Here is a 24,535-nt window from a genome sequence, read left to right as displayed (position 1 = left end):
TCACCTATCATTTATTCATTCATTCATTCATTCCAGTGCTCTTTCATTTATTCAACAAACGTGTTTATCTACCTTGGACTAGGTCCTGTGTGAGACACTGGGGAAACAGTATAACTATACCATGACCCCTACCCAGAAGACAGTCCCATGGAGGAAGACAGATGAGTAAGCAGGTTATTATAATACAGTGAGGAAAATGCCATGACTGAAGTAGCTAGAGCATGTTCTGAGAGCATGTAAGAGCATCATCTAACCAGGGATTGTCAGCAAAAGTATCTTGGAGAACAGGCTTGAACTTAGTCTTAGAGAGATTAGTTAATCAGGTGAAAAAACAGGATGAAAGGAACATATTCCAGGGAAAAGGAGCAGCATGTATAAAAACTTGCAAGTATAAGGTGAGTCCAGACTACATAGCACTCATAAAATGTGGATTACCCAGGAGCAAATGTTTATTTTAGCACTGTAATGGAAGACTAGATCTGGGCCAGTGGCAGGGTAGGGGAGCTGAGCCTGAGGCTCCTGGATTAAGTTCATATCCTAGAAGGGAGTCCCAAGCTCCCAAAATAAAAATGCGAATCTTTTCTGGAGAAAAGCATCTCCTAAAATTTTCAAAGATTAAGATCAACCAAAGATGACCTTGAAAGGATATAAACACAGAAGGAAACAAATCACGATGAGTGAGAGTCAGCAGATAGAAGAAGCAGTAGATTAAGACCCCTAAGGCCCACAGATATTGAAATTATCAGATATAAAATATAAAATAACTATGAAATGTTTGAAGAGATGAAAGACAAAATTATAGAAATGAACAAGCAACAAGAGACTGTTGAAAGTGACCAAAGTTGAATAGCAACAAAAAAGAACTGTTGTAAATAAAAATAGAACTGATTGAAATAAAAATGTAAATGAGAAAACTAAACAGCACATTAAGTAGAGTTGAAGAGAGTTAGTTCAATTGGAAGATGTATCTGAAGAAATGTTTCAGAGTAAGGCACAGACCAAGAAGAAGATGAGAAATATGAAAAAGAGAGTAAGGGATACTCAGATATATAGCATATATTTTGTCAAGAGCTCAAAGGGGAGAATAGACAGATGGAGGAGAGACAATATTTTAAGAGTAATGACTGAAGTTTTTGTAGAACTCATGATAAATGTAAATATACATATATAGGAAGGTTATTAACATAGAAGATAAATTTAAAAATTTCCACACTTACACAAAATGTAGTAAAATCAGAGTATGCCAAAGACAAAGAGAAGATATTAAAGGCATCCAGAGAGAGAAAGATGGATCTTGCATGTTTAGACAACAATAATAGAAATCATTAGAAAGTAGAGTAGTATCTTCAAAATAATGGGCACAAATAACTATTAACCCAGAATATTGTACCTAGCCAAGCAATCTTCCAAATATGAGAATAAAATAAAGGTATTATCTGATGAACAAAAACTACAGTTTACCGGGACACCTGGGTGGCTCAGTTGGTTAAGCATCTGCCTTCCACTCAGATCATGATCCCGGGGTCCAGGGATTGAGTCCTGCATCAGGCTCCTTACTCAGCAAGGAGCCTGCTTCTCCCTCTGCCTGTCACTCCCCCTGCTTGTTCTCTTTCTCTCTCTCTCTCTGACAAATAAATAAAAATCTTAAAAAAAACAACTACAGTTTACCATCAACACTATAAGAACTCCTAAAGGACATCGTTTGGGAAGAGGAAAAAGCAAGATTTGAGATACAGGAAAGAATGGTGGGTAAACAGGTAGACAAATCTAAATAGTGCCTTATAAAATGATAGTATCTAATTTGTACTTCCAAAACCTGACAAATAAAATACAGGAAAATGACAGCATATAAATTGGGAGGGGGATTATTCTAATGAAACTATTACAGGGTCCTTGAATTCTTTGGAGAAGGAAGGATGGTTAAGATATTAACTTCAGATTTTATTAAATATTCAAGGGAACCTTATCAGGGTAACCACTTAAAGAATAAAATGAAAGAATTGGTATAAATTCCAAACCAATAGGAAGGGGGAAAAGAATAAAGAAACAAACACAAACTCAATTTTTTAAGCCAAGAAAAAAGAAAAAATTAACACAGAAAAAGTGAGACAATAGGAAGCCAAATACAAGATGGTAGAAACAAGGCTAAATTATAAATAAATTGTAAATGACCTAAATTCATCAGTTAAAATACAATCTGTTGGATTATATTTTTAATAATCCAGCCATATGCTATTTAAATGAAATACACCCAAAACAAAGATTTGCAAAAGTTGAAAATAAAGTAACGGAAAAAGATATGCCAGGCAAATAGCAAGCAAGAGGAAGCTGGGATAACTATTAACTATAACCACAAGACAAATGGACTTTGGGACAAAAAGCCTAATTCGTGGGTTGACCTTATGTCCTGTTTGCCTGAGACAGCCCTGGTTTACTCCTGTTATCCTAGCAACAACTAGTATGCCCTTTGACTCCCAAAAGTATCCCAATTAAATAGATAGCCTCCTTTAATATTAGGACTAAGTGAGGTGCCTTGAATTTGAGTGCAGATAATTTATTTCAGGAAACACCAGTAGAGTAGTAGGGAAGTGGATCAGGAAAGTGATCAAAGTCAGTAAAGGACATGTTATCAAGCCAGTTAATACTGTGGGAAACTGGAGCTCAGTACTATGGGGGAAGCTGGGAGAACGGTGTTGAAATCAGATTTTAGATAAACAGATTTCAGGATAATCCCAACTGAAAGGCAAGGCAACTGGGGTACTGATCTGCCAAATCTCCATGCATCATGAGTTTAGGACCCCTTCTAGGGCCTTAGCTCCTAGTGCTTCCAGCTTGCCCTGCATGTGTCCAGATATGGTCTCCAAAAAGAAAGCAGCCTTCAGCGTAGAGGTAAATTCTGAAGAATTATAAATGGAGCCTCAATAGTGTCTGCTACAGAGGGTAACTACAGAATATTAAAGATTTATTTCACCAAAAAAAAAATTAAAATTGAATTGTGTGTATCTAATTAACCTCAAAATATATGAAATGCATATATATGTATATATGTATGTATCACATCTTCTTTATCCATCCAACCATCCATTGATGAATGAATATGGAAACAGGTTGTTCCCGTATCTTGGCTATTGTGAATAATGCTGCAATGAACATGGGACTGCAGATATCTTTATGAGATCTGGATTTCAATTCTTTTGGATATATACCCAGAGGTGAGATTGCTGGGTCATATAGTAGTTCTATTTTTAATTTTTTTAAAGAACCTTCATACTGTTTTCTACAGTGGCTCTAGCGATTCTCATTCCACACTGGGGTTACCCTTTCTCCATACCCTCATCATCCCTTGTCTTCTTGATGACAACTATTCTAACTGATGTGGGGTGGTATGTTATTGTGGTTTTGATTTGCACTTCCCTGATAAACCACGGTTTATCCATTCACCTACTGAAGGACACCTGGGTTACTTCCAAGTTTTGACTATTATGAATAAAACTGCTACAAACATCTGTGTGCAGATTTTTGTGTGGACATAAGTTTTCAACTCCTTTGGGTAAATACCAAGAATGCAAGAATAATTTAAAAACAGAAAATCATGGGGCGCCTGGGTGGCTCAGTCAGTTAAGCATCCAATTCTTGGTTTTGGCTCTGTTCGTGATCTCAGGGTGGTGATCTCAGGGTCACTGAAGGACTCGGAGCTCAGCAGGGAGTCTGCTTCCCCTCTCCCTCTCCTTCTGCCCCTCCCTCTGCTCCTGCGCTCTCTCTCTCTCACACAAATAAATAAATTAATCTTTAAAAAATAAAAAATTCATAGATGTTATTCCCCACATTAACGGATTAAAAGAGACAAACTATCTCAATAGATGCCAAAAAAACCCTTGTAGAATTTAATACTTAATCACGACCAAAAGCTCTTAACAAACTAGAAATAAAAGGACACTTTAAAAAAAAAAAAAGGACACTTTTGAAACCTGATAAATAGTATCTACAAAAACCAACAGCAACCCTCATTCTTAACGGTGAAACATTAGAAGAATTCTCTTTTAAATGAAGAAGGAAACAAAGAGACCCACGGTCACTCTCTGTAGTCAACACAGTCCTGGCAATGCAGGAAAGAAACAAAAAGGTATAAAGATGGGAAATAAAAAACCAAAAATGTCGTATTTGGATTATATGCTTTCCTACATAGACAACTCAAAAGAATTTTGACAAACTTTGAGACATAATATCAAGGCATCTCAGTTCTTGATTGCTTTGTAATGAACCAATCCAAAATTGAGTGACTTAAAAGAGCAGCTATTTTATTCCATCGCAATTCTTTGTGTCCGCAGTTTGCGTTGGACTTGCTGGGTGGTTCACTTGCTGGTGTCATGAGGTCACTTGTGTGACCACATCATCTGCTATCTTGAACTGGATCTGGGTGCCTAAGGTGGCCTCACCTGCATGTCTGCTGATTGATACGGGTGGTTGGTTAGTAGGTCTAGGGATCCTCAGCTAAAATAGCTCATCTCTACTCTATGTTGCTAAACTGAGCTTCTTCACATAGTAGTCTCAGAGCAGTGTTTCAAAAGGTCAAAAGCATATACACAACTAATGAATCATTGAACACTACACCAAAAATTAATGATGTTCTATATGCTGGCTAAATGAACATAAAAAAAAAAAAAAAGTCAAGAGCAGAAGCTGCAAGCCCTCTAGAGGCTTAGACTTGAACGTTCCACACATCACATCGCTTCCACTGTATTCCATTGGTCAGAACAATTCACAAGGCCAGCTGAGTTTCAGGGTGTTAAGGAAAAGATCCTACTTCTTTGTGGGAGGGGTGACAAGTATTGCAAAAGGACAAGTATACAGGATGGTGGGGATTACTGCAACTATCTTTGTTTAACAAGTCAGCTAAAAACACATTTAACAAAATGTGGGTAATATCTATACAGAGCAAAATTGAAAACTATTGAAAGAAATGAAGGAAGAGCAAAATAAAGGGAGAGGTATATATGTTCATGAATAGGAAGACTTAATGTTATAAAATGCCAGTTCTTCTTATATATTCAATCAGGTCCACGAGGTTTTCAAGGAACTTGACCAGCTGAAGCCCTAAGTAGAGCCAAGACACATCTAAAAAAGAAGGGGGGATGACTTACCCTACTAGATATCAAAATTTATTAGACAGCTCTAGTAATTGAGACAATGTGATGTTCACACAGGAATAGGCAAAAGGCCAATGAAACAAGCTAAATATATATGGGCATTTGATGTGTAACAAGGAATCATTGCAAGTCACTAAATAAGAAGTACTGGGAGTATTGTTGACTATCTGAAAAAATATATATATATGTACATAAGCCATATAAAATAATCAATTAGTGATAGATCAATGACTTAAATGTGAGATTTTTGTACTTTCAGAAGAAAATATGGGAGAATATCTTTTTGGCTTTAGTATAAAAGAGGTTTTTTTCAAAAATGGAAAGAATACACTAAACATAAAAATAAATATATCTACAGTAAAATTAAGAACATCTGTTACACTATAAAGAAAGAGAAAATAGAAGGCCAAGCTTGTTTTTGCAACATCTCTAATCCACAAAGAATTATTATCCAGCTTATATAAAACTCCTGAAAGTTATTGAGAAAAAGACAAATAAGTAGTAAAAAAATGAACCAAAGATAGAAACAAATACTTCCCAGAAGAGAAAAGGCAAATGGGGAGTAAACACTTGAAAAAGTGTTCAGCTTTATTATTTAATCAGGCAAATGCAAATTAAGACAATAATAAAATATTATTTTACATGCTAGATTGTCAAAAATTAAGAGGTTTACCAACTGTTCTGGGGATGTGGCTCAAGGACATTGGTACAACCAACTGATTTGAAAAACAATCGTTACCATCTAAAGTTGAATATTTGTATGCCCCAAGACCCAGAAATCCTACTACTAGGTTTATGTATTCCCTAGAGAGACTCTTAAACACTTATAGTTACACTAGGAGACATAGAAAATGAAGGTTAGGGGCAGCACTGTTCATAATAGAAAAAGAAAAAGAATGACTTGATCTACTACATAGCAAGGAAATTATTAAAGACACTCTTCTGCAAAGAATCATAGAATTATCCCTGATTCCTGAGAACACCCAATTTAGAGCAAAGCTCCACTTCCTAGGACCCTCCCCAATATCACCCAGTCAAAGCCCAAATCCTATAATTGATTCTTTCTAACACCCGAGGAAGTCTCTTACTGAGTAAGTTAAGTGTCTCTTACTGAGACACTGCACAGTTCCCCATGGTGTGCACGTTCCTTAGCTGCAAGGAGTAATAAATCCCACCTGTTCAATAACAAGTATGCTCCTGGTGGTCTTTAAAGCCCTGGAAGTCATTGACAGGTTGAACACAAAGTACAATAACTGATCTCCTTTTCTTCTTGGACATGTGAGCAGACGGTTAAATGTTGATGCTAGCAGCCTTGGAAATCTCCATTTGATCCAATCTCCAATGTTTGGTCCAGGATGACCCATAGTCATTGGTGTCAAAAAGGTCAAGAAACTGTAGGGTTGAAAGTATTAGATGTGAGTCCCATCATGGACCTTGAAATTGCCCGTGACGTCGATGGGACCAGGAACTAGGGACCAGGAACTAGGGAACAGATGTTGTGCCAGTGAGGTGGCATCAGGGCAACCTTTCCATTCAGCTTAGAGAAGTTCATTACTGTCTCCGCTCCTGACTCAGTTTCCCTCCAACCATTGGCATCCTGCAACAAAAATGAGAACTTGGAGATTGGGACCAAACAGACTCAAGCAAAGAGGAAAAAAGAAAGCAAAACCAGAAGACCAAAAGGGCAGGATCTCAAGACCAGAAAGAGTGCCTCCAGGTCCTTGGGGCTGGCTGTGGCTGTGTTGGTCAGGGAGGGGGTATGGCATTCCCAGAACACTCAAGAGATAATTAACACATATCTAATATTTTCTAAGCACTTCCATATCCACTCTCCATAAACCTCACACAAACACTTTACAGATATGGAAAGTGGGGCTCAGAGAGGTTATGTGACTTATTCAAGATCTCTCTGCCAGTAAGCAGTGAAACCAGGATCTACGCCTAAGTGTAGCTGACTTCAAATCCTACTTGAATTCATATATTTTGCCCTACCAGCTTGCCCAGCAGGAGCCCCTGGCTGCATCTTCAGAGAACATAGAATAAGAAGCCAGAGAAGCCAGGAGCCAGATATGGGAAACCATGTCCCCTGGAGGGTCCTTCAGGAGGACGCTGAACTCCTCTCCTCTCTCTTTCCCCTTACAAGCAACTAAAGAATTACTCCCAAAAACGCAAAATTCTAAAACCAGGAGGTGAAGGAAGATGCTATGTAAACTGGTCACTGGCCCCACAGCAGAGCTTCCTTGAAATAACTGGAGACAGCTCCCATTGACTAACCTCATCCGCATGACTCATGCAGTAGGCTCTTCCTTAATGTGTGGAAATGAGACAATACAGATGCTGCAAGGCGTGGTTGCTGGAAATGAGCACTGTGATCTCTGGGAGCCACCCAGACACACTTTACTGTTGGGAAGTCCCCTTGGCCATCATTCCACAGATCCCTGGATGCCCTGGATGCTTGGACTGAGTGAGGAGAGTCTCAGTGTCTCCCAGGAACAGCCCAGTTCTTAGCACTTGGCCCTCCAAGAGTCCGGGAATGGAGGCAGGCTGTGCTGAAGATCTCCAGGGATGAGGCACGTGACTGTGGGGTAGGGGCAGCTCCTCGGGCTGCTGTAGCCTCCCTCTGGGGCTCCGTTCCTGTTGTTCAGCACCGGCACCTCTCCCCACTGTGTACCTGAGGATAGGGCTAGCCACGAGTCTGAATTCTTTTGAGACTTGCCCTCCTATACCATCTTTATGGATTGTAGAGATTTGAGTACAATCCAGTTGGTTCAACTCATGAGCAGAGAACTTGGTTGGGTTCCCCAAGTCCAATGGATAAGCAGAAGAGATTAAAGAAAGACTACCGACAGCAGGCAGTCCTGGGTCAGACGGGCTTGGGGGATCCAGACCCGGGAAAATCCCAAGTTGTCAGTAGGTACGGTAAATCCATCTGTCCGACAACATCCTTCCTTGTCTTGTCCTTGGATGACTTCGGTGTCCACATGAATACCCCCTTCATCACTCTGGCCTCCCAGATCCTTGACCCCCTAAACTCTACTCCACTCTGCCGGGCACACAGATGCCTATGCTCCTGCCCCGGACCTTGTCACTGCCCTTAGCTCTTCCACTTCTGAAATACCAGACTCTGCTCTCTAACCCCAAGTCCTATCCTTGCAGCTCTTTCATTATGTTGCTTTCACTCCGTCTGTTCTTTCCCCACTGGAAATGCCCACTTTCTAGAGACTATGGTGTTCTCTTGCTCTGTCTTTATGTGTGTTGGTCTGCGTTTGAGGGGAAAGAGAAGGAGTGAAGGAGGCCTAGGGCTGTGGCTGTGGCTGGCGCTGAGGCCAGGCTGGGAAGGGGGAGGAAGGGAGGAAGTCAGCTGCATTAGGGGCCCCACAGAGGAGCTGGCCAGGAACAATGGGGAACAAAGGCTGGACACTCTTCCGCTGAGCCCCAGCGCCTGGCCTTGGCCTTCCGGGAACAGCTCCAGGAAATGGCTGAGATTCCAGATTCGGGAGGAAGAGACCTGTAAACAGGAGCTGGGCTCTGAGAGGGGAGAGCGGCGCGTCTCTCTAGGGGAGGGGGCGGGAAGGAACGGCAGGGTGAGCACAGACGTTGCAGGCTCAGAAGCTACAAGGCTTGCCTGTTGTAGACACAAGGTTCCAGGGCTGGAAAGACCCTGAGAAATATCCCTGCCAAGGATGCTTGAATAGTTAAGGTGATGGCATGTGCATAAAAATAAATAAATAACAATATTGGCTAGCCCTTTCCCATCACTTAGAGTGCATTCGGCGTTGTTCTAAGTGATTTCATGCACGATCACATCTCATTCTCACTCCAGCCCCCAAGGTGGGGACTATTACTATTACTCCTACTTTATAGGTAAGGAAACCATTTGGCAAGGGTGAAGGAACTGGCCCAAGGTCTCCCACAGCTTATTTCATTTTTCTCCCAGTGAGTAGGAACACACCGTGGACACCTCCCAGCTTCTCCCAGAGCCCCTAAAGCCTTCCCATCTTCTGTCCTACCCACCCCCCCCCCATCCTTGGGTGGATGGGCTGTGGGATGACAGTACACTCGTGCCTCCCTCCCCCTTGCTGCGTTGGCCCACTTTTCTCTACCCTCAGCTTCCCAACGCGGTGCCCTGAGACTCCACCCCTGGGTCTCCGTTCCACTGTGGCAGGGAAGCGCTTGGAGCCAAGGGACCAGGAATGGCATCAAGGTTTAAATAGAGGCTGAAGGCTGTGCTTGGAATTACATCAGTGTGAAGATCACCTTTAGGAAATCCCAGACTAGACCCCAAGGTAAACCTTAGGGCCAGAGCTGGAGTCAGGGGTTATGGCTAGAGGGTCAAGGGCAGAGAGTTTCTCTCTGCTGGTCTCCTCCCCGTTCTCCAAGGCTCGGAGGGCCAGGCAGGAAGCATGGGCTTCCTCAAAGCTGCTTCCCTCCTGGGGCAGAGGCTCCGTCACAAACAACCACCACCACCCCTCCCCGCCCCTCCTTCCCTCCGCTGTGAGCTTGGAGCGGCAGGACAAAGTGCTTGCGGGCAAGGCTAGAGGCCCGAGAGCAGCCATGGGCTCTGGAGGAGCGGGCCTCCTTGGGGCCCCGGGGCCCCTGTCTCTCCTGCTTCTGCTTGTCACGGGTGAGTGTGGCCGTCCCCTCTCCTAGACCCTGCTCCCTTGATCCAAGGCCTTCCCTTTGGCAGCAGGGGTGCCAGCAATGGTGATGACGATGGTGGTGATGATGATGTATGTGTGAGACGGAGACAGACAGAGACAGATTAAGGGCTCTGCCTGGACACCCTGTGTGTAGCCCTCTCCCCTCCTGGCTAGCTTGTTATTGGAAGCTATCTTCAGACAAGAGAAGGCAGAAGAGATGTCAGGGATTTGGGGGGTCCTGTTGGTAGTCAGACTGGGCTCCGCCCCCCTTTCCCTTCCAGGAGGCAAGGCCCAGGACTCCCCACCCCAGATCCTAGTCCACCCCCAGGACCAGCTGCTCCAGGGCCCAGGCCCCGCCAAAATGAGCTGCCGAGCCTCGGGCCAGCCACCTCCCACCATCCGCTGGCTGCTGAACGGGCAGCCCCTGAGCATGGTTCCCCCGGACATCCACCACCTCCTACCTGATGGAACACTCCTGCTGCTGTGGCCCCCTGCCCGGGGACGTGCCCAGGACGAGCAGGCCCTATCCACAGACCTGGGTGTCTACACCTGCGAGGCCAGCAACCGGCTGGGCACAGCCGTCAGCAGAGCGGCTCGGCTGTCTGCGGCTGGTAAGGCCTGGGAGGGGAGGCCCAGGGTGGCGCACGCCTGGGGCCCGATGCCTGAGGTGAGGATATCTGGGGGGCCGTCTGTGAGGGAAGGCCTGGCCGGGGAGCACTGAGGGCTGGGGCTCTGAAGAGTGAACACAAGGCAGTGAAAAGGTGGGTAAAGCCGAATGGGGCGAGTGTAGTAGGAGGCACGGAGGCCGGGCCTCTGTGGAGGGGAGCACTGCACGCTCCTCCCTGCTGACCCTCCATCGTGCCCGCAGACCTTCGGGAGGATTTCCTGACCCAGCCTCAGGATACAGTGGCCACAGTGGGCGAGCAGGTGGTTCTGGAGTGTGGGCCGCCCTGGGGCCACCCAGAGCCCACAGTCTCCTGGTGGAAGGATGGCAAACCCCTGGCCCTCCAGCCAGGGCGGCACACGGTGAGTGTAGCCCCCTTCCCCGTGCTTTCCCCGGTTCTGAGTGGAATGGGGCACACCCGGAGGGAGTGACCCGCCCCCCGGCCCCATGTCCCCCGCAGAATTTGAGGAAGGGAAGGCAGTGAGGCCTAAGTTTCCCTCCCCAGTCAGAGCCCCTCCCCACATGGAGACTTCACGAAGCACTTGGCCTTGACAGGTCTCCAGGGGCTCCCTGCAGATCGCAAGAGCAGAGAAGAGTGACGAGGGGACCTATATGTGTGTGGCCACCAACAGTGCAGGACGACGGGAGAGCCGGGCAGCCAGGGTATCTGTCCAGGGTAAGGCGAGGGTGGTCAGCTCAAGTTAGGGCCTGGTTTGGGCTGGGCTTAGGGTATGTGGGGATCAACCTGGGATCGGGATCAGAGTGATGGGGGACCCCATTTAAAGAGAGTTCCCCCATCCTAGAGGAGAAATAGGAGTGCTCTAGACTGGGAAATCTGGGAATTGTGGTTGCTCTAAGTCTGGGGGCTGTTTCATCCCTCAGTCTCTCATCACTCTGGCCTATAGGCCCCAGAACATCCCTATGCTCCCCACAGAGCCCCAGAACTATAAGGAGCCTCTGGAGCTGTTGGCTGTGCACATTCAGCTGGAAAATGTGACCTTGCTGAACCCAGACCCCGCAAAGAGCACCAGGCCTGAGCCTGCTGTGTGGCTCAGCTGGAAGGTAAGGCCCAGGACCTAGGGGTGGGTGCCAGTCCAGAAGCTCAAGGAAGAGCTGGTCCTAAACTCCTTGACCCCCATCCTTCCTCTGGACTCTTTCCCAGGTGAGCGGCCCTGCGGCACCTGCTCAGTCCTACACAGCCCTGTTCAGGGTCCAGACGGCCCCAGGAGGCCCGGGAGCTCCGTGGGCAGAGGCCCTGCTGGCTGGCTGGCAGAGCGCAGAGCTTGGAGGCCTCCTCTGGGGCCAAGACTACGAGTTCAAAGTGAGACCATCCTCTGGCCGGGCTCAAGGCCCTGACAGCAACGTGCTGCTCCTGAGGCTGCCCGAACAAGGTCAGAGACAGATGCCCGCAGGACTCAGCAGTATATACTCTCCGGCACCTTCCTGTCTGTGGGCCCCTGGACGGTCCCACTCCAGTCTGGGGGGGAGGGGGGCCTTGGTCCCAGGCTCCCTTCTGCCATGGCCAGCAAGCAGAGCTGCAAGAAGCTCCTATTCTTATCAGTGTGGTCTGTGACCACATTCCCGTCCCAGCTCTATTTCCTAGAGTCCCCTCCTTCAGCATCCCTTATAGCCTCTCTTCCTCCCCTCCAGTGCCCAGTGCCCCTCCCCAGGAGGTGACCTTAAGGCCTGGCAACAGCAGCGTCCTTGTGAGCTGGGTCCCACCACCTGCTGAAAACCACAATGGCATCATCCGTGGCTACCAGGTACCCCTTCCTGGTGGTGCCGGGACATCCTTCTTCCCTGACACCCTGCATACCCTTGCTCTGGGCACTGAGAAACAGCCCCCGTGCAGAGAAGCAAGGGAAACTCACTGCTGCTGAGCGAGGTTTTGCCAGCCCCTGCCAAGCACTTTTCTACCTGATCTCATTTTTGTCTCGCTGTCCGTCCTGGGTGATTATCCCTACTTTACAGACGTGGAAAGTGAGGCCCAGGTCACAGGTGCAGGAAGCAGAACAGGAATCAAACCGGGCTGTGTCTGACTCCCAGCTTCTAAGGCAGTGGCCTCAGAATGGGGTTCTGGGACCAGCCGCACCAGCAGCGCCCGACAACGTGTTAGAAACGCAACCCCCTGGGTCCTTCCCAGGCTTCGTGAATCAGAAACTCAGGGATGGGCTTAGTAACCTGGATTTTTAACAAACCCTCCCAGTGACCCTGAAGCACAGTGAAGGTTGAGAGCCACGGCCTACCGTCTATGTTAGCAGATTGCTTTGGCCCTGCTTCTGCCAGGCTAGAGAGAGGTCTCTCTCACTCTGCAGGGGGAAGGGAATAAGAAGCATGGCTGCACGGGGTGGAGGGAATGTCCCCAGGGTGGCCACATGCCCAGAGATGAAGGGCTCAGCTGCTGGGATGGTGCAGGGGGACCATTGCTCAGCTCCGCTTGTGCCTCAGGTTTGGAGCTTGGGCAACACCTCGCTGCCCCCAGCCAACTGGACTGTGGTGGCTGAGCAGACCCAGCTGGAGATCGCCACCCGAAAGCCAGGTTCCTACTGCGTGCAAGTGGCTGCCATCACTGGTGCCGGGGCTGGGCCCCCCAGTAGCCCCGTCTGCCTCCTTCTAGGTGAGGGCAGTGCCCACCAGCCCACCCACACCCCGTGAGCCCCCCTTCCCACCTCCCTCTCTCCCTACTCACATCTCAGCCCTCCAGTTCATTGTCTGCCCCACTCTCCCCGCCCTCCCCGCCTCGCCCACTGAGCACGAATCCCCATACAGAGCGGGCCATGGAGCGAGCCACCCAAGAACTCAGTGATGGTCCCTGGACCCTGGAGCAGCTGAGGGCCACCTTGAAGCGGCCAGAAGTGATTGCTGGTGGGGGTGTTTTGCTCTGGCTGCTGCTGTTGGGCACCGCCGTGTGTGTCCACCGCCGGCGCCAAGCAGGGGTGCACCTGGGCCCAGGTGAGAGACGCAGTGGGCTCCCGGGTGGTCGACGCAGAACAATACAGGGGTTAGATCTCAGGCCCGGTGCTGGACACTCGGGATTTAGCCTCCCTTTTGCCCTCGCCCAGGTCTGTACAGATACACCAGTGAGGACGCCATCCTAAAGCACAGGTGAGAGATGAGAGGGGAGGGGCTTGAGGTGAGGTAGGGGCCGAGGGGCCAAGGGACAGTGGAGCCGGGACGGAGAATTGGATGGAATATTCTCTCTCCTGCTGCCACGCACTTTGGGATCCTACTACCCAAATCTCTCCTGAACTCCAAGAGAGAATTAATTGCTCTTTCATTTATGTTCCTATCACCTCATTGGACAGTTGAGTAAACTGAGACTCATGACTTAAGTGACTTTGCCCAAGGCCACACTGCTAATAGCTGGTGCGCTTGTCGCCCACCTCTCACTAATACTTACTGGACTCTCCTGCTGACTGGTTCTGCTAGGTGGGGAATAACTAGCATGGGAAGACCAGTCTAATTTCTAATTTTCTCTGTACACCCAGTGTCTACCTAGCTGTGCCTTTGCATTCAGGAAATCACCTACCTATTGAGGGATCGCTCCTTCGCCAGTAATCACCCACAGTTCCAGCAGAGGGCGCTCTGCCCCTACGGTCTCGATTCTTCCTCCTTGTTCTCAATATCAGGGTCAGGGGGCAGGTACATCTGCTCCAAGGGTCTTTGGCTGCCAAAGCAAGTCTGTGGTTATGAGACATGATGCTAAGAAAGAAAACATCCTTTTTTTCTTATTGGCTGAGTTTTACACTAAATAACCATTTCAACTCTGCCCACCTTCTCCTGCTCTTTATCTCATTGGATTTCCTCTGAAGGGCTTCACATTCCAAGTCTGCATCTTTCAACAAGTTTATCAAGCACCTACTCTGTGCCAGACACATCCAGCCCTTGGGCTACTGTTTTGCTGTCAGTGTTTCAGCCCAGAGCAAGGTTCCAAGCTGGCTGGGGCCATATTCCTGCATTATTCTGTGCTCACTGGCCTTTCTTTTCCAGCTACTTCCTGGGCTTTGTCTGCTCTACCCTGAACCTTCTCTGGATCCCCTGGGACTTTATCCCTTGTCTTTGAGGGGGATTCCATTCTCTTTTTTTTTTAAGACTTATTTATTTATCTGAGAAAGAGAGAGAGAGAGAGATGGGGGAGGGGCAGAGGGAGAGGGAGAAAGAGTCTTAAGCAGACTCCACACTGAGTGCAGAGCCTCATGCGAGGCTCAATCTCAGAACCCTTAGATCAGGACCTGAGCCGAAACCAAGAGTCAGACGCCTAACCAACTGTGCCACCCAGGCGCCCCAGAGGGATTCCATTCTGATGGTTCTGTGTTCATTCATTTCTTAGCACAGGCTCCACACCACCAGGAACTCTGCGTCCAGGCAGCGACAGCTATGTTAGCATACGAATGCAATCCAGTGTTAGAAGTGCAGAAACATGGGGGTGCCTGGGTGGCTCAGTTGGTTAAGCAGCCAATTCTTAATTTCAGTTCAGGTCATGGTCTCAGGGTTCCTGGGAGCTAGCTCTGCGCTCAGCAGGGAGTCTGCTTGAGGATTCTCTCTCTTTCTCCCTCTCCCTCTGCCCCTCCCCCTGCTCACTCACATGCTCTCTCTCTCTCTCTCTCAAATAAATAAATAAATCTTAAAAAAAAAAAAAAAAAGAAGTGCAGAAACATGCACAAGATTCGTGGAAAGGGGGGTAGGATGGGGAAATATGGGAGGAAGATTCCACAATCACCCTGACAAAAGAAGGGGAAGGGAAAAGGAGCAGCAAAACCTAGCCTGCTATGTTCATAGGGAAACATAAGCCATTTGGGCTGGCTGGGACATAAGGTGCAAGATGGGTCAGAGTAAAGGATAAGATTAGGGAGCTGGCAGGCAGACCGACAAGGGCCCTGTTAGCCATGCTAGGCAGCTGGGCTCTATCCTGGTAAATGGGGAGCCACTGAAGGTTTTAGGCAGAGAATTGCTTTGGTCTGATCCCTATTCTTGCAAGATTACTCAGGCAGCCAGCAGGGCACCCAGTTCAAAGGGAACCAGACTGGAGGTAGAGAAGGAGCAGACTCCCGCCCTGCCAGCTGAATGATCTCACATTTCCTCATTTCCACTCACAACATCAGCCTTATATGGAAGGCTTATTTTTTGTAGCCCTTTTACAGATAAAGAACCGGGGCTCCAAGAGGCTGGTAGACCTCGTTGCCCAGGGCTGCACAGCTAGGCTGCGGCAGATGGGGATTTTCACAGCGGGTTTGTCTGCCCCCAGATCCGTGTCCTCTTTGTCTCCGCACATAGCTGTCTCCCTTCAACGCCTCCTGGTTCTGGGCCACTTGGACTTGCCCTGGTCCCAGGATAAGAAAAGACCACTGAGTTTGGGGCACCAGGTCGGAGATCTTCAGGAGTCTGTGAAGGGCTAGCCAGCAGGGAGAATAAAGCTGCTACCACCCCCTCTGCGACCCTCCGAGCTGGAGGTCTTGGCCAATTATGTTCTCGCTTCACCTCGCTTCTCCTGCCCCGCCCCCACCCTCCATCGCCCCAGGATGGATCATAGCGACTCCCCTTGGCTGGCAGACACTTGGCGCTCCACCTCCGGCTCCCGGGACCTGAGCAGCAGCAGCAGCCTCAGTAGCAGGCTGGGCGTGGACCCCCGGGACCCCCGGGACTGTCGTCGCTCCTGTGAGCATGCGCAGTGGGGGCCGCGGGGCCCAACGGGGGTGGCGGGGGAAGAGGATCACCCCCTCCGCAGGGCTGGAGATGCGGGTTGCGCGGTGGGATGCCCTCGCCGTAATTCTTCCTGTCGTCCTACCGCAGTGATCTCCTGGGATCTCCGAAGCCCGGGTGTGCCCCTGCTTCCCGATACCAGCACTTTTTATGGTTCTCTCATCGCTGAGCTGCCTTCCGGCCCCCCAGCCCGGCCAAGCCCCAAGACCCCAGCTGTCAGGCGTCTCCCACCCCAGCTGGCCCGGCTCTCCAGCCCCTGGCCCAGTCCAGACAGCCTCTGCAGCCGCCGGGGCCTCGCTTCTCCGCGCTTGCCTCTGGCCCCTGCAGAGGCTTGGAAGGCCAAAAAGAAGCAGGGTAAGGAATGGGGAGGAGAGACACAGCCTAGAGCCGGTGGCAGGAGGGAACAGGAATGGGAACGTGGTGGGAACGTGGCCCGGGGGCCTCGCAGCCGGATGGGGGCTCTGTCCCAGCCATGGTAGACACAGGGTCTCCCCACTATCACCAGAGCACTCAGCCAGGGGTGTGCTGGCCTCTGCTTTTCTTTACGCTGTGCTGTTTCCACGTGGCAACACTAGTCATGGGCCGACTTTTGTACGCATTTGAATTTGGCAGACATTTCCTAAGCACCACTGTAAGCCAGCCGTGGGGACACAAGAGACAGCTCTTGCCATCTGAGGGCTCAGAGTCTAAGGAGAGCGGTTGACCAGCATATAAGTAACGTTAGAACCTGAAAGCATGTGAGCAGTGCTAGCCTGGAGCCTGATCTCCTTGTGCACTGTGCCCGGGGCCTCCCCGTGCACTGACTCCCAACTCACTTCCCAGAGAAGAATGAGTCGTTCCTTTCTGCCCAGATTTCTCTCCTGACTTCTGCCTCCCAGCTTTGCCTTCCCAGAGAGAAAAAATCAGAGTGTCTGTTTCTTTAGCAAATACTAGATGTTAGGTGCCTTACGTATTTGTTATTTCATTTAAAATTAGCCCCAACCTATTGGCTAGGTATTATTTCTCTAATTTTGCAGATGGGGAAAGAGGATCAGAAATGAGTAACTTGTTCAAAACCCCACAAGTCAGTAAGCTAAACTCAGATTTGAAGCCAGAATGGTCTGCTTCCAAAGGCCACCCTCCGGGAGCTCCCTTGAGAGATTCTATTCTACCACTGACTAGTTTCTCTTCTTTCTGAACATTGGCCTGCACTCCACCTGCTGTCTTCATGAGCCTTCTGTGCTGATTAGTAAGACTTACAAATGTCCTACAGCCAATTCCTTTCTTTTTTTTTTTAGTGGATATAATCCAACTTTCATGAAGACAGAGATGGATTCAGAGTAATTAAGAGGTTGTCCAATATCCAGAATTTTATGACTCTAATTTTAGCAAAGTTGGCATTCTTTCCAGCTTCGCCTCACAACTCTAGCATTAGGAATTCTCGGTGGTAATGAAATAGCAGCTAAAAAGGGGTTGAAAAAATCCCATTTAAAAACCCGCCTTCCCATGGAGAACTACACTGACTTGGATATGATGTATAGCCCATCCTAGAACATTAATACTACTGGGGGGGAAATGTAAGTAGTTTTCTACAGCCAACTCTTAAGACAGGTTCCAATTCTGAGGTGAGGCTTCGGTGTCTCCTCACCCCAGCCCCACAGGAGCTCCCCTACACCGGTGACACTCAATGGCCCATCTCTGGTTCCTGGGACCCCAGCAGCAGCAAGACCGTGCTATGGTCTTGTCCAGAGCCATGCAGTTGGATCTACTGCTGTCACTTAGTCTGCGAAAGACTGAGGATTCTTTGTCTTCTGACACTGACAAACTCTCTCAGTGCCCCCCTATACCCCTTGACCTGCTCATTCCTTTTTCTTATTATTTGACCTTAGTTGGGGTTTTTTTCCCCACCACAACTACACTCTCTCATGTTTCATCCATTATATCAGGTTCTTAGTTCCACTCTGCCAGATACATACACTGAGTATCCTAATCACTTAATGATTTCAAACAAATATTTCTTGCCATTCAGGTATGCCCAATGAGATTTGACCTAACCTTGATAACATTTTTATCGTGTAGTTTGCTCAAATAACACTGAAAAGTAAAACCCAAGTAATTGCAAGCATGGTGGAAGGAGGCTTTTGTGACTAGAATCCTTTAGAGGAAATAGAACGGGCTGGGACAAAGGTGGCCTTTTCTAGGACTGGCCTTTCCTCTTCCTTGTCCACACCAACCAACCAACATGTGTCCCCTTTTCTGAGCTTACTCAGGAAACCAGAACTAGATGAGACAAAGCCGTTGATAACAGAGTTGGAGCACCTGAAGTTGGCCTCCAGGACTCCCTAGGTCACACAACAAATAAAGGAAATAAATTTAAAAAAACAAAACAGCGTAGGAACAAAAGGAAATTTTGGTGGAGGAAGTCTGGGCGCTGTGTGGGTTTTCATCCCAATGGCTCAGAAGGTCTGGCCGCTGTACGTGGATTCCCAGGGCTCAGATAGTCTTGGTGAATGCTGTAGCCTTGATCTCGTCCCTGCTCTGAACCTGCCCATTTTTGGCCTCCAAAATTCAAGATCAGACCAATTAGACAGCTAAGCCTCGAGGGTCCTGCCTGGTCTCTGATTTCTCAAGGACGGAACCCCTTTCCTAACTGAGCTTCTGATCATGTGACACTAATCTGAAGGCTGCTTCTTTTCTCCTTGATATTTTCCTGGTTCCTGGTCTTGGGAAAATCTCTTCCCTCCATTACCCTCCCAGTTCCCTTCTGGTTTAAACTTAGATCCATTTGGGTTTTGGCCTGACCAAGAAGCATGCTTTAGGTCACTGCACACAGCTGGGTCTGTTCCTTCAGTTACCTCAGCTTCTCTGTTGTCAGAGTTCACTCAGAGCCCTGTCTCTTAAGTGGCCGTGTGAGCCAGATGGTAGCCGCCATCTTGTGATTCTTCTCACCTCGTGTTGACATCTACATCTCTGATATTATCCATCCATTTGCTCATTCATTCAACAAATATCATCAAATATCTATGGGCAGCGCATTGCCTCCCTGGGTGAGACCAACCCATCTTCCTCGTCTAGAGGTCCTCTTCTCAGCTGACTCTCTCCTGTTACACCCGGTAAGGTGTGGGGTTGTCTTACCCACTCGGCTCAACTTGACAGTCCAACCCTTCTTCCCAAGTGAGAGATACTCAGGTTTCTCAGGGCAAGGTGATCCAGAACATTGTAAGATATTTGTAATGTGAGAGATGGAAATGAACAGATTCTCTCCAAGAAAAGAAGGGGTATTTGTCTTCACAGGGCCAAAATTCATGAGAGGAGTAGCAAGGCGAGGGTATAGAGATCAGGAAGATGGGAATGTATACAGTAAGGAAAAGAAAATTGTCAAAGTATCTTTTAGGCACCAGGAACTTCCCAATCTGTGTTTATAAATAAATTAAGATTGGCAAAACTATCATTTGACTGGGTGTTCCCAAATGAAACCAAAGCTCAGAAAAGTTAATGGATTTACCTGAGGTCACACAGCAACTACCTAACTGAGCTGGGCTGTGAGTGCAGGTCTTTTGACTCTGAGCCTAGTGCTACCTTCCTCCCTTATCATAGCTGCCTGCATGAAGGTGAGGGTGGGGAGAACGGAGGGAGGTTCTTCCCTCTTTTCTCTGGGTTCAGGGACCCTAGAGCTTAACTGAATGACCGGCTGAAGATAGAGCTTGTGGTTGGAGTCTGCAAGGCCCACCCTGGCTTGCCCCCCACCCTGGCTTGCCCCCCACCCACTGACTCTTGCCTTTGCAGAGCTGCAGCAAGCTAACAGCTCCCCGCCCCTCCGGGCCAGCCGCCCTCTGGAGCTCTGGGCCTGGGAGTTGGGGAATAGAGGCTCCAAGAACCTTTCCCAAAGCCCAGGTGAGAGAAGGCCCGAAAAAGGAAGTGAGGGGGTGAGGCAGGGTGGCTGCTTTTGACCCTGAGGAGGCTGGGTGTGTGGGGTGTGGGGACAGGAAGCTGGGGTTTGGGGGCAGGTGGGGTCTGGGGCTGGTAGGGGTTCTGCCGGTCTCACCCCCAGGTTATTGTTCCCCAGGAGCTGTGCCCCAGGCTCTGGTTGCCTGGAGGGCCCTGGGACCGCAGCTCCTCAGCTCCTCCAATGAACTGGCTTCTCGCCCTCTCCCCCCAGCACCCCTCCCTTCTCGTGGAGCCCCTGCTCAGAGTCAGCAGACGCAGTAAGAAGGCATGGGGTCAGGAAGCAGGGCTGGGAGACTAGGGGTGTGAGGGTGTTTGCTGAGCTTGGGCAGGGGCTGGGGGACTAGGGGTGTGAGGGGTGTTTGCTGAGCTTGGGCAGGGGCTGGGGGAGGGTGGACAGGGGCTGCACTAACCACCCTGTCATCACTCTCCCCAATCAGGCACTCTGTGGAGCCCCAAGCTTCCTCTTCCCTCCCACAGCCAGCTGGCCCCCTCCCCATCCTGATCCCCTCCAGTCCCCCCAGCCCCTCCAGCCCCCAGGCCTCTTCCCTCTCTGGTCCCAGCCCAGAGTCCAGTCGTCTGTCCAGCTCTTCACTGTCATCCCTGGGGGAGGATCAGGACAGTGTGCTGACTCCTGAGGAGGTGGCCCTGTGCCTGGAGCTCAGTGAGGGTGAAGAGACCCCCAGGTGAGTTGCCTGAAGGATGACCAAAGGACTACAGATAAGCACCGGACAGGAGTACGCTTATCTCTCCCCGGCCCCGCCCTTCCTCCGCGGGAATGTTTCTGCTGCCAGCCTACCCACCTCAGCCTTAGTCCTGTCTCCCGTTTTGTCTCTCTTCTAGGAATAGCGTCTCTCCTATGCCAAGGGCCCCTTCACCCCCTGTCACCTACGGCTACATCAGCATCCCGACAGCCTCAGAGCTAGCGGACGTGGGCAGGGCTGGAGGAGGGGTGGGGTCCGAAGTGAGGGGCTTGCTGTGCCCACCCCGGCCCTGCCCCACCCCCACCCCCAGCGAGGGCTCCTTGGCCAACGGCTGGGGCTCCGCCTCTGAGGACAACGCCCCCAGTGCCAGAGCCAGCCTCGTCAGCTCCTCTGATGGCTCCTTCCTCGCCGATGCCCACTTCGCCCGGGCCCTGGCCATGGCCGTGGACAGCTTTGGCTTTGGTCTGGAGCCCAGGGAGGCGGACTGCGTCTTCACGGGTATGTGAGATCACCTGCCTCACGTCTCACCTCCACCCCTTGGAATAGACACAGCTCCTGGAAGAACCCCTCCCTGCCTTTTCCCCAGCCAAGAGGCAAGGCTTCCTAACCATTGTCTTTGTGGTAATCCTTAAAACAGCTAGCTTTTATTGAATGATTACTCTGTCCCCAGCCCTATATATACATTCAATATTAACAACTCTATGAGGAATATTCTTTATCTTTCTTTTCCAAATGAGGAAACTGTAAATCAAACAGGTTTTTTAACTTGCCCAAGGTCACCCACAAGAACAAGGACAAACTGTTCATGTCTAAAGCCCAGAGGCAGCCAACTGTAGGCCCCTTGCCCTCCCTCCAGATTCCTCCTCTTAACCCAGACACTGGTTTCTAGGAAAGATTGTTCCCCACTTCTTCTATTTACTCTAACCCACTGTTTTAGATTCTCCTCACTAGGGGAAGGTCTATTTTCTCTCTTACCTCTTGCTATGCTTACAAGCCGTCCCCTTGCCCTGTCTGTGGCTGGGGTGAGGAGAAGCTGGGCTCACCCCTCCACCTGTCGAGCAGAGTGGGACCATTATGTCCATGTCAACAGACAGTAGCTCGGGGCTCCCTGTGCCCTTTCCTTTTTTTTTTTTTAAGATTTTATTTATTTATTTGATGAGAGAGAGAGAGAGAGAGAGAGCACAAGCAGGGGGAGTGGCAGAGGCAGAGGGAGAAGCAGGCTCCCCGCTGAGCAAGGAGCCTGATGCGGGGCTCGATCCCAGGACCCCGGGATCATGACCTGAGCCGAAGGCAGACACTTAACTGACTGAGCCACCCAGGCACCCCCACTTCCTTATATACTCTGTCAGACCCCCTCTCCCCATCTTATGAACCCTAACTCTACCCTTTGCCTCCAAGAAAAACAACCAGGCTTGTAAATGGGAAAGCAAGGATTATCCAGGACAGAAGTGCCCATAACGGAGGGAGAAGAATGCCCAGGGAGGGGGGGTGCAGTGTAGGGTGAGAGTATGGATAGAAGGCCAGAGCTGGGCTAGGAGGAAACAGCTTAAGCTATTCTCTCTAAAGAAACCAATGGACTCATTCCAATGGCTGCCAGAATTGATGGGCTGAGTTGGGGCTAAGTTATCTTTCGGGTTGGGTGTGTGCTTTAAGCAGGCCCTAAGCATTCTGCCCTAAACTGGTCCCTCAGAGTGAAGGTCAGCCCTCTACAAATAACTCTACCCTCCCTGACAGATGCCTCCTCACCTCCCTCCCCCCGGGATGACCTCTTCCTGACCTCCGCCCTCTCCCTGCCCCTGTGGGAGTGGAGGTCAGACTGGCTGGAGGACATGGAGGACCACCACAGCCAGCGGCTGGGAAGGGGGCTGCCCCCCTGGCCCCCTGACTCTCGGATCTCTTCCCGAAGAAGTCAGCTCGGCCGTCCTGAGCCCAAGGCTGGCAGTAAGTGTCTGTCTTCCGAGCTGACATGGTGACCCTGGCTGAGGGATTCTGGGGAGGAGCCGGGAGGAGCCCTGGGGTTGGGCAGAAGAGGGGGAGCAGCGGGGTAACTCCACTCTCCTTCGACTTCCCCTGCAGACTCCTCATGAAGTGTGCCCGAGACTGCCAAGAAGAGAATCAAACCACCCCCCTGTGGAGTGTCAGTCTTGGCCTGCACTTCTCTGCAGCTGGGGGACCACCTTGCCCGGACTCCCGGAGAGCTCTCGTCCTTCCGGGATTGTGAAAACAGATGAAAGCGCAACAAAATAAGCACAAAGCAGACCTGGAGCCCTCAGGGAGCAAAAAGCCATCCCGGCCTGACTCCTTGCCCTTGCTTTCTCCTCCTTCCATCCATCCCACAGCCAGGTCTTCTGGCCTGAGAAGCAGCCTTATCTCCCGATCTCCCCACCCACTTGGATCACGGGAAGTGGGGGAGCCAGAGGTCTTCCCAGAGGACAGCAACAGCTTGTGGGACAGGCGGTAAGGGAAGGAGCTTTACAGAGCCACCCCTCTCGGGGGGGGGACCATTCATTCCCACAGGGGCAGGCTCACCTCTCCGCAGCCACACCCGGGAGAGGAAGAAAGGAGGACCCACCGACCAGCCCTGAAGCGGTGAGGCCCTTCCTTGCTACCAAGGCAGAGGGGCCAGCTTGGATCCAGGGAGGGAGCTGTGAAGGAAGGGAGGTGGGAAAATGGAGGACAGAACCCCCTCCTCATACTGTGGACTCTATGAGCTTAAGAAATTGATACCATAAAACTGTCATGACTTGAGTGCGGTGAGATCATTCCCCAGAGCACCATTTTGGGGAGGGTACCCGGAGATATGGGAAGAATTCTGAGTTCCAAAGGGTTCAGGCACTCGTTGGCACTCAGGGAGAGTCACTTAGTTCTGTTCTGTGATTGAGGGAAGAATTACATGCGTCCTTCAGATTCTTCTGGTCGGCTGGTCTTCGCAACTTGTCCTAGGAAAACAACTCCTGCTTTCAGCGGTCCCAGCCCCCCTCCCCAGAGACTAGTCCCAGATGGTTAAGACCAGAGGGTTTCTTAAAATAGACGAAGTAGCTTAATTCCCCAAAAGGTAGAACCACCTGTAATGGTTGGCTAGTGAACACCCTTCAGACAAAACAACAGAACAGAGAAATGGAGCTGGACTGCCAGGGTCAGAGCCACAGAAAGTCCCGGAAGGGCCCTGTCCTTCTAACGTGGCGGGAAAGGCAGGGGCAGAACACACAAGTTGGGGGCAACGGTGCTCCTGAGCAAGACCAGGGGCCACAGGAGGATGCCTTTAGGGAGGGCCGATTAGGAAGCAGGCCCTGAAAGGGGGTGATAACCCCCCAAACCTAAGCCACTCTACCTAGAGGCCACTCTGAACTCACAGGCCGAGTGAGGCAGGGCCTGGGGGACACGGTGCTGTCTGAACTACCAGTCTGGGCTCAGTGTCTAAGTCTCAGGATGAGAAATCAGTGCTCTGGATACATATCCGTTCCTCTCTATTTGCTTTTCCTTTTTTGGATTTTGTTTTACTTTTGGCTTCCTGGTAAAATTCCTTTTGAAAACATTCCAACCCTGTTTGCCAGACCAATGGAGAAAAAGGGATTTGTGCACACTTAGGTCACAGTGGCAGGAGAGGTCAGAGCCTGGGCTTGGGGGTGGGGGTGGGGGCAGTGGCCGTCGCCTGAGAGCCCAGGGCAGTTACTGAGCCTGGGGGTGAAGAAGTCAGAAGGAAACAAAGCTCAGAAAACCATTCGGTGGCATGGGCTGTGGGGGACGGAGCAGTGC

At 49.9% G+C, this 24,535-nt stretch overlaps 1 protein-coding gene across 1 annotated transcript; it reads left to right on the top strand.

Annotated features, from left to right (window-relative positions):
• Positions 1–9,645: 9,645 nt before the first annotated feature.
• Positions 9,646–23,507, top strand: ROBO4 (roundabout guidance receptor 4). The gene is made up of 18 exons (XM_032426434.1): positions 9,646–9,771; positions 10,069–10,398; positions 10,656–10,813; positions 11,007–11,127; positions 11,386–11,513; positions 11,614–11,842; positions 12,102–12,214; positions 12,900–13,068; positions 13,221–13,403; positions 13,514–13,556; positions 15,970–16,106; positions 16,242–16,505; positions 19,917–20,024; positions 20,197–20,335; positions 20,516–20,761; positions 20,919–21,277; positions 22,514–22,720; positions 22,856–23,507. Exons 1-18 carry the CDS (start codon positions 9,702–9,704, stop codon positions 22,864–22,866), a joined length of 3,015 nt encoding a protein of 1,004 aa, XP_032282325.1. The 5' UTR covers positions 9,646–9,701; the 3' UTR covers positions 22,867–23,507.
• Positions 23,508–24,535: the final 1,028 nt, after the last annotated feature.

This window comes from Phoca vitulina, unplaced genomic scaffold (genome assembly GCF_004348235.1).
Source record: "Phoca vitulina isolate PV1807 unplaced genomic scaffold, GSC_HSeal_1.0 scaffold34, whole genome shotgun sequence".
NCBI lineage: Eukaryota > Metazoa > Chordata > Mammalia > Carnivora > Phocidae > Phoca > Phoca vitulina.
This window is presented reverse-complemented; position numbering and strand designations above follow the sequence as displayed.

What these genes read in the sequence shown, in the direction of transcription:
- ROBO4 (XM_032426434.1), top strand. Translation starts at nt 9,702, where the DNA reads ATGGGCTCTGGAGGAGCGGGCCTCCTTGGGGCCCCGGGGCCCCTGTCT. An exon ending in CCTGAGGCTGCCCGAACAAG is followed by an intron (nt 11,843 to 12,101) that starts GTCAGAGACAGA and finishes CCTCCCCTCCAG; the next exon opens with TGCCCAGTGCCCCTCCCCAG. An exon ending in AGGGGTGCACCTGGGCCCAG is followed by an intron (nt 13,404 to 13,513) that starts GTGAGAGACGCA and finishes GCCCTCGCCCAG; the next exon opens with GTCTGTACAGATACACCAGT.